The sequence below is a fragment of the Hoplias malabaricus genome, chromosome 7 (genome assembly GCF_029633855.1).
Source record: "Hoplias malabaricus isolate fHopMal1 chromosome 7, fHopMal1.hap1, whole genome shotgun sequence".
Taxonomy (NCBI): Eukaryota; Metazoa; Chordata; class Actinopteri; order Characiformes; family Erythrinidae; genus Hoplias; species Hoplias malabaricus.
Window position 1 is genome coordinate 2,413,064 of NC_089806.1, and position 15,713 is coordinate 2,428,776.

Consider the following 15,713-nt stretch of genomic DNA (forward strand, 5'->3'; position numbering starts at 1 on the left):
AATTTTTAACATGCTCGATTTTTAGTGGTGGTGTCGTGGAGCGTCTCAGATGATCATTACTGGTCTTTGATTATGATGCACTACACCACTGTTACTCGCCTCTGACGTTTAAATTCGGTTCCAACACTGGAAATTTGTCGGATACAACAATCGTGCCAAAATCTGGCTAAATTTGTGTAGTCTGATCCCAGCAGAACTAGGACTCTTGACCGTCGAGTAATTCTGTTATTGAAGTATGTGAGTTTTAAAATGAACAATAGTGGGCAAAAGGGGAGTTACGCTAGTGTGCTGCCACTTCCCAGCTCCGTACCTCGAATGTTATTCATTTAAATTTTTTTATTAATTCCTTTTCTACATATATTGTCCATTATTTATTTATTGCAGGAGTTTAATACATTTTAAATGTTAGTCTGAGTGGGTTGTCAGGTTACATTTCGTGTATGTATGTAGGTGTGTAGGTATTTATTATTTATCTGAATGAAGAATACATGTAGGACCATTTTATATCAAATATGCACTTTTCTAATCAGTTTAAAACATCCTTTAAATCAGAACACATACTAGACACAAAAACCACTGTGCGTCTGATGTCAAATATCAGCCTCTGTGAAAAGTGTGTGTGTGGATGGAATGTTGTGTTGATTGTAAAGCATCCTTGGGTTTCTAGAAAGGCGCTAAATAATGTAACATTAAATAAATAAAAATAATAAAATTACTTTATTGCAATCGTCCTGATTGGACATCTGAGGATTGACAGTTAATAAAATATTAAAATTGAACATAAAACGCTTTAAAACAGGCAACATGAACTCTCTTCACACAGGCTACCTGTACTGTCCTGGGAACACTGCTCCACTGTGCTGCAGGATGTAATGTGGTGTAAGGCCAATATACTGTATTTAATTTTCTTCACAGCAGTCTTCTCTCTAATGCAGCTACTGAAAATAAAATATTAACTCTATTTAATAACTCAGTGAGTCTGTTTCAGGATGTAAATGTATTATCAGTACATTCTCTATTTTACCATCCTTTGGTGCCAGGAGAATGTGCTCGTTTGAGCAGAAGCGCCCCCTATTGTTTTAAAAGAAATTAAAGTGCGCATTTCTTGCATCACAAGCGAAAGTAACAGCGGATTTAAAGAGACGCAGGAGTGGATTAAAGAGACAGGAGTGGATTAAAGAGACGAAGAGGACATAAATAGATGAGTCTGTCGGAGAAAAACCAAAGAGACTTTTACCAGAACAGCGCTATGTTTTCACACGGTGAGTTTATACCTGAGTGAACTGTAGACGAATGCAGTGGAGATTAAATAAACACAGAGCCGATCGCTTTCTTCTAAACTCAGAGCAGGGTTAGAACTGCGGTGAGAAAATGGCGGAGACACAAACATTGGGGAGTGAAATGGTAGAAGTTTGTGAAGAGAAAAACACTGAAGCTCCAGAAGTGAACTGTGCTCTTCACACGCCGCGGGTTTAAGGTTTAGAGCAGAATCATACCGTGTGAGATCTGCTGTCAGCTCTGGAAGTCTGAGTTAAAGTTAAACTAGAAACACAGGACTGTTTACATACGGTGTGGCCAAAAGTATACAGACACTTCCTTCTGTTGTTAGGATTGTTTTTCCCCTGATAGCAAGGAGATTGAACAGAATTTTGGACAGAATGCCACATTTTAGCACTTTTTTTTCCATTCACTCTCCAATTAAGATTTTTTCCCTTCATTAGGTTTGTTTTGTTATTCTTTATAAATAAGATTAATAAATATATTTAATCCAGGATAGTGTCAACATTATCATAATTTTAATCATCATTTTATATCAGACTTTATTATATCTAGAAACTGGACTAGAAACACTGGACTGTTTACATACGGTGTGGCCAAAAGTATACAGACACTTCTGTTTTTAGGGTTGTTTTTCTCTCAGCTTTGTTTATTATTTTGGGAAGCTTTTACACTAGAATTTGGTACATTACTTTGAGTATTTTTGATTTAGGGCCACATGAAGAAAAGGAAGAGACACAGAGAGTCAGACTTTATAGAAGAGGTACAGGTACAATTTATTATTGGTCCCTAAAGGTACAAACAGTGTAGTGTATCTTTAAAGGTACAGCAGTGATGTATAGGTTCATTACAGACATCCCCCTCTCCTTCTGGCGAAGAGAATGTAATCTTTCATTATAGATCTATAATTTCTTTATATAATTGTATAATCTCAAATAAAAGAACATAAAAGTCCTGGAGATGAGATTTTCCTCCAGTGTTTAATCAGAAATGAGGGGCGTTGTTTGTGTTTATTTTTACTGCAGTAACTCCATAGTATTCTGGGAAGACTTTACACTAGATTTTGGAACATTACTTTGAAGCTTTAATGGTATTTATCATAAATTTTAATAAAATGAGGTAACGATGCTGGATGTTTATTCCTGGACCGTGTTTGGAGGCTTACTGTCTCTTAAAGAATATAAAATAAAGCCTCTAAAATGTGTTTTGTAATGTGTTTCTTTACATTACTCAATATTGGTAACTTATTCTGAATACTTTGGAATACTTCAAAATTTTCTTACATTACATTACATATGTTAAACAGTTAAGAACATTATTTTGTTATTTACTGTGAATTAATATTTTCAGTAATTTTTGTGGTTAAAAAAAAGAAAGAAATAATAAAAGACCCAATATTACATTGATTATTTCCTGTTAAGAGTAAAAAATGTTAGACAAACATAATCAGATTTATTATAGAATCTATAGTTACTACACATACTATACAGCATTGTATAAGGTGAAGTGGAGGACTGACAACTTTTTAATGTTGAAAAGAGAAAGGAGTTTGGAACTCAGAACGCAGTCTTTTCTGCATGAAATGTATCTTTTTACATTAAAAATGGCACCACATGACTAATGGTGCCTTTTCACAGCATGACCCGACTCGACTCTGCTTGACGCGCTTTAACCTGGTCACTTTTCCAATAGAACAAAATGGAGCCAGTGATTTCACAAAACCCTTGGACTTTGAAAATCACAACAACGGCATTTGAACCTCTTAAAAACTCCACAGTGTAATGTTATGAGCTGCCGTTGTGAGTCGAATAAAAAACAAATGTGACCACTGCTGTAACTTGGAGATTTTACAAATGTTTGTACTGGAGGTCTGCATTTTGTGGTGATTGAAAAGTCTTTATGGGCGATCAGCGTTCTAGCAAGGTTTACATGTCACAGTACCAGGCACAAGCAGAGACTAAAGTACCTGGTTCCAGGGATCAGGACCAGATTTGGTTAGTAGAAAAGCAAAAGAGCCGAGCTGAGACACGTCAAGTGGGTTCAATGCAGTAAAAATCCATCACATCTGAGCACCCAGTGTCAAACTGCCACATTAACAGTGCAAGGTTACAAGAGCTTAGCTTACTTTCGATTTCAGTCCGATCCAAATAATTTACTTAAAGACGCTTATTTAAAGAGGAGTCTCTGGATGCTATAAACAAATTAGTAGCTGGTCAACAAGTTACAGTGTTATCTTCTTATTCTTTAAACCTGAAATATTGTTTGAATTTGAAGATAAAAAATCACATTTCTCTCCTGGCTGTGTCATACCAGCTCTGTGACCTTGAGTGAACAGGGAACTAATGGAACTGCAAAGGTTTTTATTTCAAAGGCTTCCAGGAAATACATGATATATAATTATTATAAATATAATTAATAGATATAATAATTTAATTAGAGAGTGAATAAACATGTTAAAAGGGATTAAAATTAAAGCAAAAAAAAAAAAAGAAAAAACCCTCAATGAAACAATTTTGCAGATTCCTGTAGGTTTTCAGGTAAAAACAATATGCAGAGGCAGTGTACACATTCAACTTGTTAATAAATATACTTTTTTATTTATTTATTTTGCATGTTTTTATTTTGTCATACCAAACAATAAAAGTTTTCACCTTTTGCCAGTAAAATCAGTAGCCTGAAACTTTGCTAAACCTGACACATATTTGAGGGCTGTTTTTACAGGTGTGGTTGCTATCAGTAGTGAAGGATGAGGAGAAAAAGCTGGAGAGACAGGCTATGAAGTTTCACTAGATGACATGCATATATATTATGTATGTTTTGCATTCGAAATACGTAACACCATTACATCTATTCGACTACTCCCAACACTGGATCACATTCACCCCCTCAGACAACTTGTCTTGGGATTGAGAACTTTCACTGAAGACAGCACATTTCCGCCACTCCTCTCTGTGATGCTCAGGGGAATTATACCCCTTTTTCCCTACATTTAACATTAAATTCATGTTAAATGTAAATAAATTCATTTATTTACTTTTTTGCTTGTTCTAGGGTTTCAGCTGCTCAACAGATCAATTCATCTCTTATTTACAGAGTACTTTAAAAACACAGACAGCTGAAATGATTATAAATTATAATCATACAGAAGATAAGATGTAAAATATCCTATGCAAATCCATTAGAGCCTCATATTGGGCCCACCACACTCTCTTCCTACCTGCAGCCACCAGAATTCCTGTTGAATCCTACATCTCAACACTATGGTTGCTGTGGCCGTTTATGATCTGATCAGCAATCATCTATTCTTAACAACTACAGTTACTCATTGAGTGCATCACATGACTACCCAAGCCACCTACTGCATCACTAGCTCTTCACAGGTGTCATCAGGCACCTCCCCTCATCAGTGTTTCACTGAATTAACCCCACAACACCTCCAGAAGGCTCAACAGTGAAGTCTGGTGTCCCAGACCCACCCCCTTCAAAGCCAGCTTTACGGTCGGAACTTATCCTTTACCACCAACAAAAGTTAATCCACACTGGCCTCCCTGGTGACTAAGGCTGTACCTAGCCCCACGGGCACCGTTGACGCATGCTCAGTACCACCATTTTCATGTGATCTTTATGTGCTACATCACCAACCACCACAACAGCATCTCTACAGTGCATTTCCCCAAGTAATCTGTGCTCTCCTTATCCACAACCACTGACTAGACCTTTCAGCTGTTTCTGATAACTCCTTCACAGCTGCCCTTAGTTTCCGGCCCGTGAGGCTGAACTGCACAAGAAGGGATGTGGCAGACTTGTCTACAAACCCCCTAACACCTATCTCCACCGGTCTTACATGTGCCTGCCACTCGCGTTCCCTCGCCTTAGCTGCCAAGTCTGCGTACTTCAGCTTCTTCCTTTCAAATGCTTCATCTACTGCATCGTCAACTGGAACTGTTAACTCTATGAAATAAACAATCTGTTTACTTTCAGAGTACAGCACCATATCTGGACTCAGTGTAGTTAACGCAATGCACTCAGGGACCTGCCGTTTTTTTACCTATGCCCACCAGCAATTTCCAGTCTCATGTTTCACCCCATCTACCAATATTTATAGCCTGTGCAGATTCTCAAAAACAATCTCCCTCATGCCCAAACATGCTGCACTATACCATCTACCTAAACTCTTCACTGGTCTCTCCAGTACTGTAGGGATAATTTCTGCTTCCATGAAAAACTTTTCTTGCACAAGTTTTGACAATCAACAGACTTCTAGACTTGCTTGGTTTAACTTTCAACCTAGCCAAACTTAGATTATCATTTAACTCCATCAACCACTGTGTGCAAGGCACAGTAGTCGTTAGCGTCGTCATGTCATCCATGTAAGCCCTAATGCAATCTCCCCCCACCTACAACCCACTTAGAGGCCTTAATTATTACCTCCATTGCCATTGTAAATGCTAGTGGTGAAATCGTACATCCAGCCATTATACCTATTTCTAGTCGCTGCTATGATGTAACAAATTCGCCTGTACTAAAGCAAAACTAAATATCCTCAAAGTATGCTTTAACCAGCCTAGTAAATTTATCTGGCACCTGGGAACATTCAAAAGCTTTCCACATAAGTTTATGTGGCACTGAGCCAAATGCATTTGCTAAATCTAGGAAAACAATATGTAAATCCTTACCCTCTTTCTTAGCTGTCTGAATCTGATGCCAGATCATGCTGCTATGTTCCAAACATGTTGCAAAACCAGAAATCCTTGCCTTTTGTACTTGTATATCAATTCATTTGTTTGCTTTCAGTTAAGCAGCAAGTCTCTGTGCTATTACACTAAAGAAAATCTTGCCCTCTATGTCAATATGACTTATGGGCCAAAACTGCTCTATACTCTCAGCATCTTTCTCTTTAGGGACAATAATACTGCCTGCCCTTCTCCACTCTTTTGGAATGATACCTTTCTTACAAACAACAACCATCAACCTCCACAAAACTTTAAGACCTAAGGTGCATACTTGTACACCCAATCCGGAACACCATTAGACCCTGGAGCAGAACCTGCCTTTGCATGACGCACCACATCTTGAACCTCACTTCCATTTTGGTGGGCTAACATCCAGTTGCCGCTCTATTTCACCTAGTGGTGGAATATTCCCTGGAATCTCTATCTCCTTTGACGTATCTTTATCTGTATACACACCACTGAAATGCTCCTCTAATTCCCTCTTTCCAACTTTTATACTCCCAGGTATCTCCTTAGCAAATAAGGTCTTCATAAAAGTAAACGCATTCCTAAAAATGCTGCCTTTGCATGTTCCTTCTTTTACCTCCTTTTCTTTAAGTTCTTAACACTGCCAGCCTTCCCTTAAGCTCATTCTGTATTATCTTAATATAATTTCTTTCATCTCCCCCTGCTCACCTCCACTGTTTCTAAGAGCCCTTAACTCCTGAATTAGTTTATTTATTTCTGTTTGTCGTCTTGACTTCACTCTGTTTTGTCCCCTTTGCTTTTCTCTGCAAAATACCAAACTTTGCCATTCCTTATTTATAAATAACTTTACCTAAACTATTCAGTTTCTTCTTTGCTGATCCCTTCAAACCAGCCAATATACCTTCATATGCTCCCTTTTATGTGATCCCATTAAAAGTCAGGTAGCAGCATTTTGCACTAACTTTAGATGTTTGAGGGAGGACTGGCTCCCTGCATTGCACTAATCCAGCCGGGACATGAAAGCAGGGATTACTGTTTGAAAGTGCTCATGCAAGAATTGGCTTAACCTTTGCCAGCTGCCTCAAGTTGAAAAAGCTGGACTTGATTAAACCCAAGTTTGAAATTGTTGGCTTCACATACAGTGTCAAGGGGCCCAAATCAACTGGAGGGGCTTCGCAGAAACCACTGGGACCAAACACCACTTCTGTTTTCTTTTCATTAATATTAAAAAAAAGGCCATCCTGGCTTTATTGTCATTAAGACATAACAGAAGTGGTTTAATAAAGAAAGCATATTTCCTCTTCAAAGGGACATATATCTGGCTGTCGTCAGCGTAACAATGGAATAAGATGTAAATATTTATCAGGGTTTAAAGTGTTCTGGATTTTAAACACTAGAGATCTTCTTGAGATTAAATCTGAGTAGACATATATTAACTTACATTCAGTCTATGGGAGTTGTTTCTCTATGACTTTAGTTAATAACCTTCTTTCTTTGTGTGTGTGTGTCAGCCAGCTCAGTAAAAATGCAAAAGAAAAGAAAAGCAGACCCTGGTTTGTCAGAGTGCCCACCAAAACACCAGGTGAGTTTAAAAACTCCAGTGAAATCTAAAGATATTTGTTAAAATAAAAAAAGCTTCCTCTATAAATTTACTACAATGGGATGTTTTAGTGGCAAATTCAGTGTTTCCTTGAAAACGTCTTGTGATTTTTATTTATTTGTTTGGTTATCATAAATTGAAATATTCAACTGTGATTTTTAGAGCATAGGAATATTATTATAGGAATTTTATTAAATAAGAACATACACACGGTCCACAATGACTGCACCTTAAAACATCAGAAATTATTCATTCATCACATAGTGTGTTTTAGATCATTATATCTGTAGACCGTTATAATTTGGTCATGTATGTGTTGTTTATGTATGAAGGTGATGTCTGTGTGAATTCAGAGCACACCATGACTTTATCTGACATTCTGGAGCAGGCTGATAGGGTTTCAATACTCAAACACAATATTTAGAAGTGTTGAGGTGCAGTATTACTGTGTGTCCAGCAGAGTAAGGTGGAGTAACATTGCTGTATTAAACAGAGTTCAGTGTTAAATCAGTCCTAAATCAGTGACCTGTGTTAGGAGTTGACTCTAGAGTCATTTAGGGGTCTCGGTTAGTCAGTTTACATAAAGAACATTCTTTTACGATATATGTACCACTGTCCTACAATGAAACTAGCAGTTTCTCCTAAAACATTGTATGTTTGAAATGTTTTAGTTGTTGTAAATCATGAAACTAAAATTATTTGAATGAATGTGAATGTTTAAAGTATTATTCTGAACACACAGAGAGGGGTCTGGCAGGATGAGAGTAAAAACTCTACAAAGGAGCTTCACAACTGCAGCCAACACAGAGGCACCTATGATCCAAAGTGAGTAACTGTCCTCCAGAGCTCATTAGAATTTAAACGGACTGATTTTTACCTCATTCACATGCCAGTTCTGTTTAGTATTTATATTCATATTGTGTAGATGTGGATGATTTAAACACAGAACTGAATATGTTTTAATAAACGTTTTCTGATGTAGCACAATTACACAATAAACATTTGTTAAAAATAACTACAGAAGACTTCTCTACAGTGTATTAATTTATTAGTGATGGTTCATTACCAAGCAGTGTGCAGTGATTTTTTTCTACCAAAAATTTGTCACCAAACTCACCCCTCAATTTAGGAATTACAGGTGTGTCTGTAAATAGTTTTTTGAGTTGGGTTGTAGTATCCAGTATTAACATGACATAGATTATCAAAATGCCATTTTGTGCTAGACAGACATTTGCCTGTTCATTTAGTATAGATGTTATGGTAGCCTGACTGGATGAACTTAGAGCAGAGGAGGTTGATGTCTAAGTAAAGAAAATAGTGAGTGGAAGATACATAAATTGAAGTTACATTCGCTGCTCCATTAACACTCTGTTTAATATTTTACTATTTAAAATCAGCCATGTTAAATGTAACAATTAGATAATGTTCATGCTTTACAGCCTACTTGTGATGGAAATATGACCATGTGAGCAACATCAAGAGGAGTAATTAGGTTATCCCTGAGGCAGTTCAATTCTGAACAATATATTTCACTAATCACTTAAGAAAGCTCCCCAGCGTAGCCTTTAACTTTACTAACCTGTCAAGTTTTCAGTTCTTTGTAGAGGTCAGGGTTTTATTGGCCAAATGTTTAGGCAACTTGCTTGTGTTTCCTGTTTTGCCCTTTTTGATCTTTTGCATTGCCATGTCTGTTGGCTTCCTGTTGTCATCAGGGATGTAGGTAAAATATGTCTATACTTCCATCCGTGAGCCCAGAATTCAGTGTTTTTGAGGCATTGTAGTATTTGTTGTGCATCTCTACCTCCAGCTATGTCAGAACTGTATGAAAAAAAAAACCTTTTCTCCTTAATTATAATGATAATAATAATAATATGTTTAATTTATATAGCACCTTTCTCAAACTCAAGGACACATTCCATAGAGGAGGGAGAGAGGAAAAAGGAAAAAAAAACACATTAGAAAGATATCAATAGTGACAAATGCAAGACAGTAGATCACTCAAGTTAATAAACAATGAAAATGTTGAGAGAAAAAAGACAAAGACAGAGACTGCAGCAACTTTTTCCACAATTTTGGGGCAGATACGCTAAAGGATCTACCACCAACCAAGACCAATTTAAATTACGAATGAACAGAAGGCCAATATTAGAAGAACTAAGAGAGCGGGTAGGAGAGTATGGGTGAAGGAGTTCAGTTAAGTAAGAGGGTGCAAGACCGTGCAGAGATTTGTAGGTGAGTAATAGAAGTTTAAAATATTTTTTCATTACTACAAGGACTCAAATAGACATTGAGTATTTTACTTAACCTTCAACCCAACATCTTTTTTTTTTCGGAATTAAAAATGTTTTGTTGCATGCAGAAATTTTATTTAATTTTCTCTTCAGTCGTTCATTAATTTCATAAATGTAACACAGTATAGTTTGTTTATACATAGCACAATGGCAAAAAGACCCTGTTATGCGCAGTGTTATTTTATTTAAAATTTCAAAAGGGTTTTGAGGCTCCCAGCGTTTTCTTTACTGTGTGAAACAGGTCTAAATGGCTCTTTGAGTGGTAAAGGTTGCCGACCCCTGCTCTGGTCAATCTACTGGCAATAAAATGTCAGTGTAGGGGCAGCTCCAAGGCAACTGGTAGTGGCTGCAGCGTGGGCAGCTGAGAGGCATCAAAACACAATTACAAATAGAAACAGAGGTTTAATCCCACATCACTCCATGCTCCATCTGTAGTGCACTACACACAAATCCTGAAACGACTAAATCTAGATCTTAGAACGGTGCATTATATATTTCTAATACACATTTATATTTATGTATATGTGGGAATAAGGAATTTAGTGCCGTCTGTGTGTGTGCAGTGTAGTTTAATGTCCTATGTAATTCACTATAGAGGAAGCGAGGAGGTTTTTGAATTCAAGCCAAAGATATCCGTCAGTGTCAGCGTCAGTGTTCCGAAAATGTTTACCACTGCCCACACGAGAACTCCACCTTTTTTAGAGTGTTTTAAAAACCTCAGTTTTCAGTGACCTAAACAAACTTTCCACACTTAATCACAGTTAATATACTGAAATGTTTCATATTCATGTTAAATGTAAATAACATATTAAATGTTGGTACAATCAGGTATGTTTGTAATAGTGTTTATAGTGTATGAAATTTATGTTATGTAATGTCCTGAAATTTTGTATTTTAAAAAATATCCTTTGTGTGAACTGTAATCTTATACAGTTATTTATAGTTTGCTTTATATGCAGTAAAATGAGTGAGCTGACATTAAAATACGTTGGATAATGATTGTGTATTGTTCTTCTAGATTGCACAGACAGAGACCAGCTTCTCCTGAACACAGCTGTGTGTCTATGAAGAGGTCCATGTGGAACACTTATAAATTCAGTAAAGAAAGAATGCAATTTGGTAATTATATCAAGAAGGACCATACCAAGAGGAACCCTCTTAAATTCAGCAGTCGAAGAGTGCCAAGACCTAAGTCTGTCCAGAATAAGTATATGAAGAGTGACCGGTCCAAATGGAAGCCACCTGATTTCAGCAGTGGAAGAGAACCAAGCTGTGTGTCTATGAAGAGTGACCAGTTCACGTGGAACCCTCCTGATTTCAGCAGTGGAAGAGAGCCAAGCTGTGTGTCTATGAAGAATGACCGGTCCATGTGGAACCCTCCTGATTTCAGCAATGGAAGAGACCCCAGCCGTGTGTCTATAAAGAGTGACCGGTCCATGTGGAACCCTCCTGATTTCAGCAGTGGAAGAGACCCCAGCCGTGTGTCTATGAAGAGTGACCGGTCCATGTCGAACCCTCCTGATTTCAGCAGTGGAAGAGACCCCAGCCGTGTGTCTATGAAGAGTGACCGGTCCATGTCGAACCCTCCTGATTTCAGCAGTGGAAGAGAGCCAAGCTGTATGTCTATGAAGAGTGACCGGTCCATGTGGAACCCTCCTGATTTCAGCAATGGAAGAGACCCCAGCCGTGTGTCTATAAAGAGTGACCGGTCCATGTGGAACCCTCCTGATTTCAGCAGTGGAAGAGAGCCAAGCTGTGTGTCTATGAAGAGTTACCGGTCCATGTGGAACCCTCCTGATTTCAGCAGTGGAAGAGAGCCAAGCTGTGTGTCTATGAAGGGTGACCGGTCCATGTGGAACCCTCCTGATTTCAGCAGTGGAAGAGAGCCAAGCTGTGTGTCTATGAAGGGTGACCGGTCCATGTGGAACCCTCCTGATTTCAGCAATGGAAGAGACCCCAGCCGTGTGTCTATAAAGAGTGACCAGTACATGAAGAGCTTTTCTGAAGTCAGCTGTGGTTGTGTGTTTAGTTATGAGTCCAAGAAATACGACTGGTCCAGAAATGGAGCATTCCCCTCTGACCAAAAGTGAGTTATCATCCTGCAGTGCAACACAGATGAGTAATGCAATAATACTTGAAGAACTGAAGTCAAATAAAGAGATTGTAGTAGCTCAGTAATAAGAATTTAAAGATATAGTTGAGCTGTGTGATGGCGGCATCTCCTGGGGGTGTGTCATAGAAACACCTTGATATTTGTCCTGAGTTTAAAACTCAGTTTTAGACTCACTGCTCTTCAGTTTTAAGTTCTGGTTTCGACGCTTTTAGCTTTAGCCTAAAATCAACACAAACACGTCCTGGGAGCAGTTGGTTAAGTGCCGTTGAGCAAGGCACATAAGTCATGACCTGTCGGCACTGGGGATCAAACCGGCAACCGGTGTCTTCATCATTTAACCCATCCTTGGCATTGAACACACGCACACTAGTGCACTAGGGGCTGCGAACACACACCCAGAGCCGCAGGCAGCTATCCCCTATGCCCAGGGAGTGTTTGGGGGTTCAGTACCTTGCTCAAGGGCACTTCAGCCAAGAATGTTAATGCTGGTCCTGTAGATTTAACCATCAACCTTCCAGTACCAAGCCCAGTCTCTAACCATTCGGCCAAGGCTGAAAGAGAGAGACGAGAAGACATGTCTAGTGTTCTGCCTGTGACAGGCACTGGCATTTGGACGATGTTTAAGAGATGTTGCTCAATGATTGTCCTTAATTCAAATAGAACTGTATATAAACTGTAACCTGTGCAACAGGACACATGAAAGACTCAAACTCTGAATATATCAGTTGTTAAATAGACATAGAGTTGTTAAATTCAGGGCTAGCCATCATTTATTGTAAAAATGCTCTGTCAGTGTTAAAAATTAGGGACAAACAGGGTGTTTGATTATAAAAAACAGTGATGAAGTATACCTTGGCCTCCTGAGAGAAAAGTGTTATAATTACAGTAAGTACAGTGTAATTAAAAACAAAATCAGAATTCTACAGGGTGGGCCATTTATATAGATACACCTTAATAAAATGGGAATAGTTGGTGATATTAACTTCCTGTTTGTGGCACATTAGTATATGGGAGGGGGGAAACTTTTCAAGATGGGTGGTCACCATGGCGGCCATTTTGAAGTCGGTCAAAAACTTTTTTTTTTTTCAATTGGAAGAGGGTCATGTGACACATCAAACTTATTGGAAATTTCACAAGAAAAACAATGGTGTGCTTGGTAACTTTGTAACTTTATTCTTTCATGAGCTATTTACAAGTTTACAGCCATTGACATGTCGCAGAGGTTAACACGTGAGGAGCAGATAGAAATTGTGTTGATGTCTGGTGAACGCAGTAACTGGGTCATTGCAGCACAATGCAAGACACCCTACGAGACCACCCATCTCCCATGCTACAGTTAGCAAACTGCTTGCCAAGTTTCATGAAACTGATTCAGTGTTGGATTTGCATGAAAACGTCACTAATGAAGAAACATCAGTGGCTGTCCTAGCTTCATTCAGCAAGAGCCCACAGCGTAGCACTCGCCGCATGTCACTGGAGAGTGGCATCATTCGAACATCCCTTCAGCGGATATTAGCTACTCACAAATGGCACCCTTACAAACTCCAGCTGCTGCAGCATCTCAATGAGGATGACCCAGATTGGTGCACTGAATTTGCAGAATGGCAAAACAAAAATTGAAACAGGACCCTCAGTTTACACAGAAGATTTTGTTCAGTGATGAGGCAAACTTTTATGTGATGGTGAAGTTAACAAACAAAACCACTGCTATTGGTCTGACACTAACCCACATTGGATAGATCCCTCTAAGACTGTTGGAACAAAAAATTTATGGTATGGTGTGGTATATGGGGTACAAATATAGTGGGGCCATTCATCATCAATGGAAACCTCAAGGTCACTGGATATGCAAAATTGCTACATGATGATGTGTTTCCAACTTTGTGCACTGAAGCTGGCACGTTTACTGAGTTTTTCCAGCAAGATGGTGCACCACCACATTATGGGTGTCAGGTCCGAGCATTCCTAGATGAACAGTTTCCTGGAAAGTGGATTGGTCGTCGTGGGCCAGTTGAATGGCCCCCAGTGTCTCCCGATCTGATCCCCTTAAACTTTTATCTTTGGGGTCATCTGAAGGCAATTTTCTATGCTGTGAAGATATGAGAAAACTAGGGCTGCAGCAACTAATCAATTAAATCGATTAAAATCGAGTATTCAAATAGTTTGCAACTAATTTAATAATCGATTAGTTGGGTCTAAGTTATTATACACATAGGTACAGTTGATACATCCTAATATGTGGCAGTAAGCCAACCAAAGGTGTGGCAACAAAGCACCATTAAGCTTGATGCCTACCGCCGTAAAAGCAGGGAACCAATGCCATGCCTTACATAGCTCACGTGACGAACTCTGGAAGAAGGGTTTGAAAAATGACGGAGGTGGTCACAGCGGAGGATAATGTTAGCACAAGCAGAGAGAAAAATGTACGACCCATGTCATCAAAAGTATGGGAGCACTTTACATTAGGAACAGCGTTAGGTGCAAACTGTGCACAGCTGATCTCGCATGGCACAGCAGCACAACATCATGAACATCTGAAAAGGAAGCATGTTGGAGCAAACTACATTTGTTTTTGAACAATCCTTAGCATCCCCCCGAGTTTTCTCTTCCACCTTAAATGTGTCAGCTCGACCAGCAGTTCCAAAACAGACAGTAGTTTTAGTCAAGCTAACGTTAGTGACAAGTTCTATTTTTTTCTCTCACTCAATGTCACTAGAGCCTGCTAGAGTAGTTAAACAAGATGTCATTCATTCATTCATTTATTCATTATCTGTAACTACTTATCCAGTTCAGAGTCACGGTGGGTTCAGAGCCTACCTGGAATCATTGGGCGCAAGGCGGGAATAAACCCTGGAGGGGGCGCCAGTCCTTCACAGGGCAAACAAGATGTCTCATTTTTAGTAAATTTATATCACTCTTGTATTTAGCGAGTTTTCCGTTCCACCTTAAATGTGGCAGCAGTTACGTTCAGAGTTAAAAAAAAAAAAATCCAAACATTTTTTACATAATATATAATACATAATATATTTAAAGCCTTTTTCAAGGTCTTTTCTGACTGGCATTGCGTGCTACTGTTTGAGTATCACAGCCAAGTGTATATTACATTATAAGTGTATATTACATTACATACATACATGTTAAATATTGATAAATATAAAATTAATGAAACGGTTGGGTTAATTCTTCATGTAAACACTAATTTTTAATAATGGTAGGTTGTGTGTTCCTTATATAATTACAACATTAGTTCTCTAAAATCTTAAATATCTTAACAATATCTGATCATATGTTTTAGTTGAATTTCCCTTTTATTCTCAGCACATGGCAGCATCAACCAATATATCCATTTATGTAATTTCAATTTGTCTGCATTGTTGTCTGTATTTTAGATCAGTAGTTATTAACTTGAAAAAGATGTATGTTCATATCTACACTTTCTCTCTCACCTCAGATAAAAACAGCCCAGCGCTGACTATGTTTTGAAAAAGATTTACACACCACAGCAAACAGCTGTTCTCACTGATGGTATCCTGAATATGCTAGTAACAGACAGGAAACCAAATTTGGCTTGTCTTCCTTTTTATCCGATTAATAATCGATTAATCAAAAAAATAATCAACAAATTAATCGATTATCAAAATAATCATTAGTTTCAGTCCTACCTGACACTACAGATACTGGAAGCCTATGCTAGCATTTCTCCTGTGGTGTTACTATCAGTGTGTGAAGAG

At 38.4% G+C, this 15,713-nt stretch overlaps 1 protein-coding gene across 2 annotated transcripts in view; it reads left to right on the forward strand.

Annotated features, from left to right (window-relative positions):
• Positions 1 to 1,122: 1,122 nt before the first annotated feature.
• LOC136701576 (uncharacterized) overlaps positions 1,123 to 15,713 on the forward strand; it is a 51,778-nt gene continuing 37,187 nt past the window's right edge. The window contains exons 1-4 of one of the 2 annotated variants that reach the window (XM_066676170.1): positions 1,123 to 1,262; positions 7,490 to 7,560; positions 8,321 to 8,403; positions 10,888 to 11,955. In XM_066676170.1, the coding sequence (XP_066532267.1) occupies positions 1,202 to 1,262; positions 7,490 to 7,560; positions 8,321 to 8,403; positions 10,888 to 11,955 (1,283 nt within the window). In that variant the 5' untranslated portion in view covers positions 1,123 to 1,201. The remainder of the gene's footprint in view (positions 1,263 to 7,489; positions 7,561 to 8,320; positions 8,404 to 10,887; positions 11,956 to 15,713) is intronic. The other variant, XM_066676171.1, reaches the window with a different exon arrangement.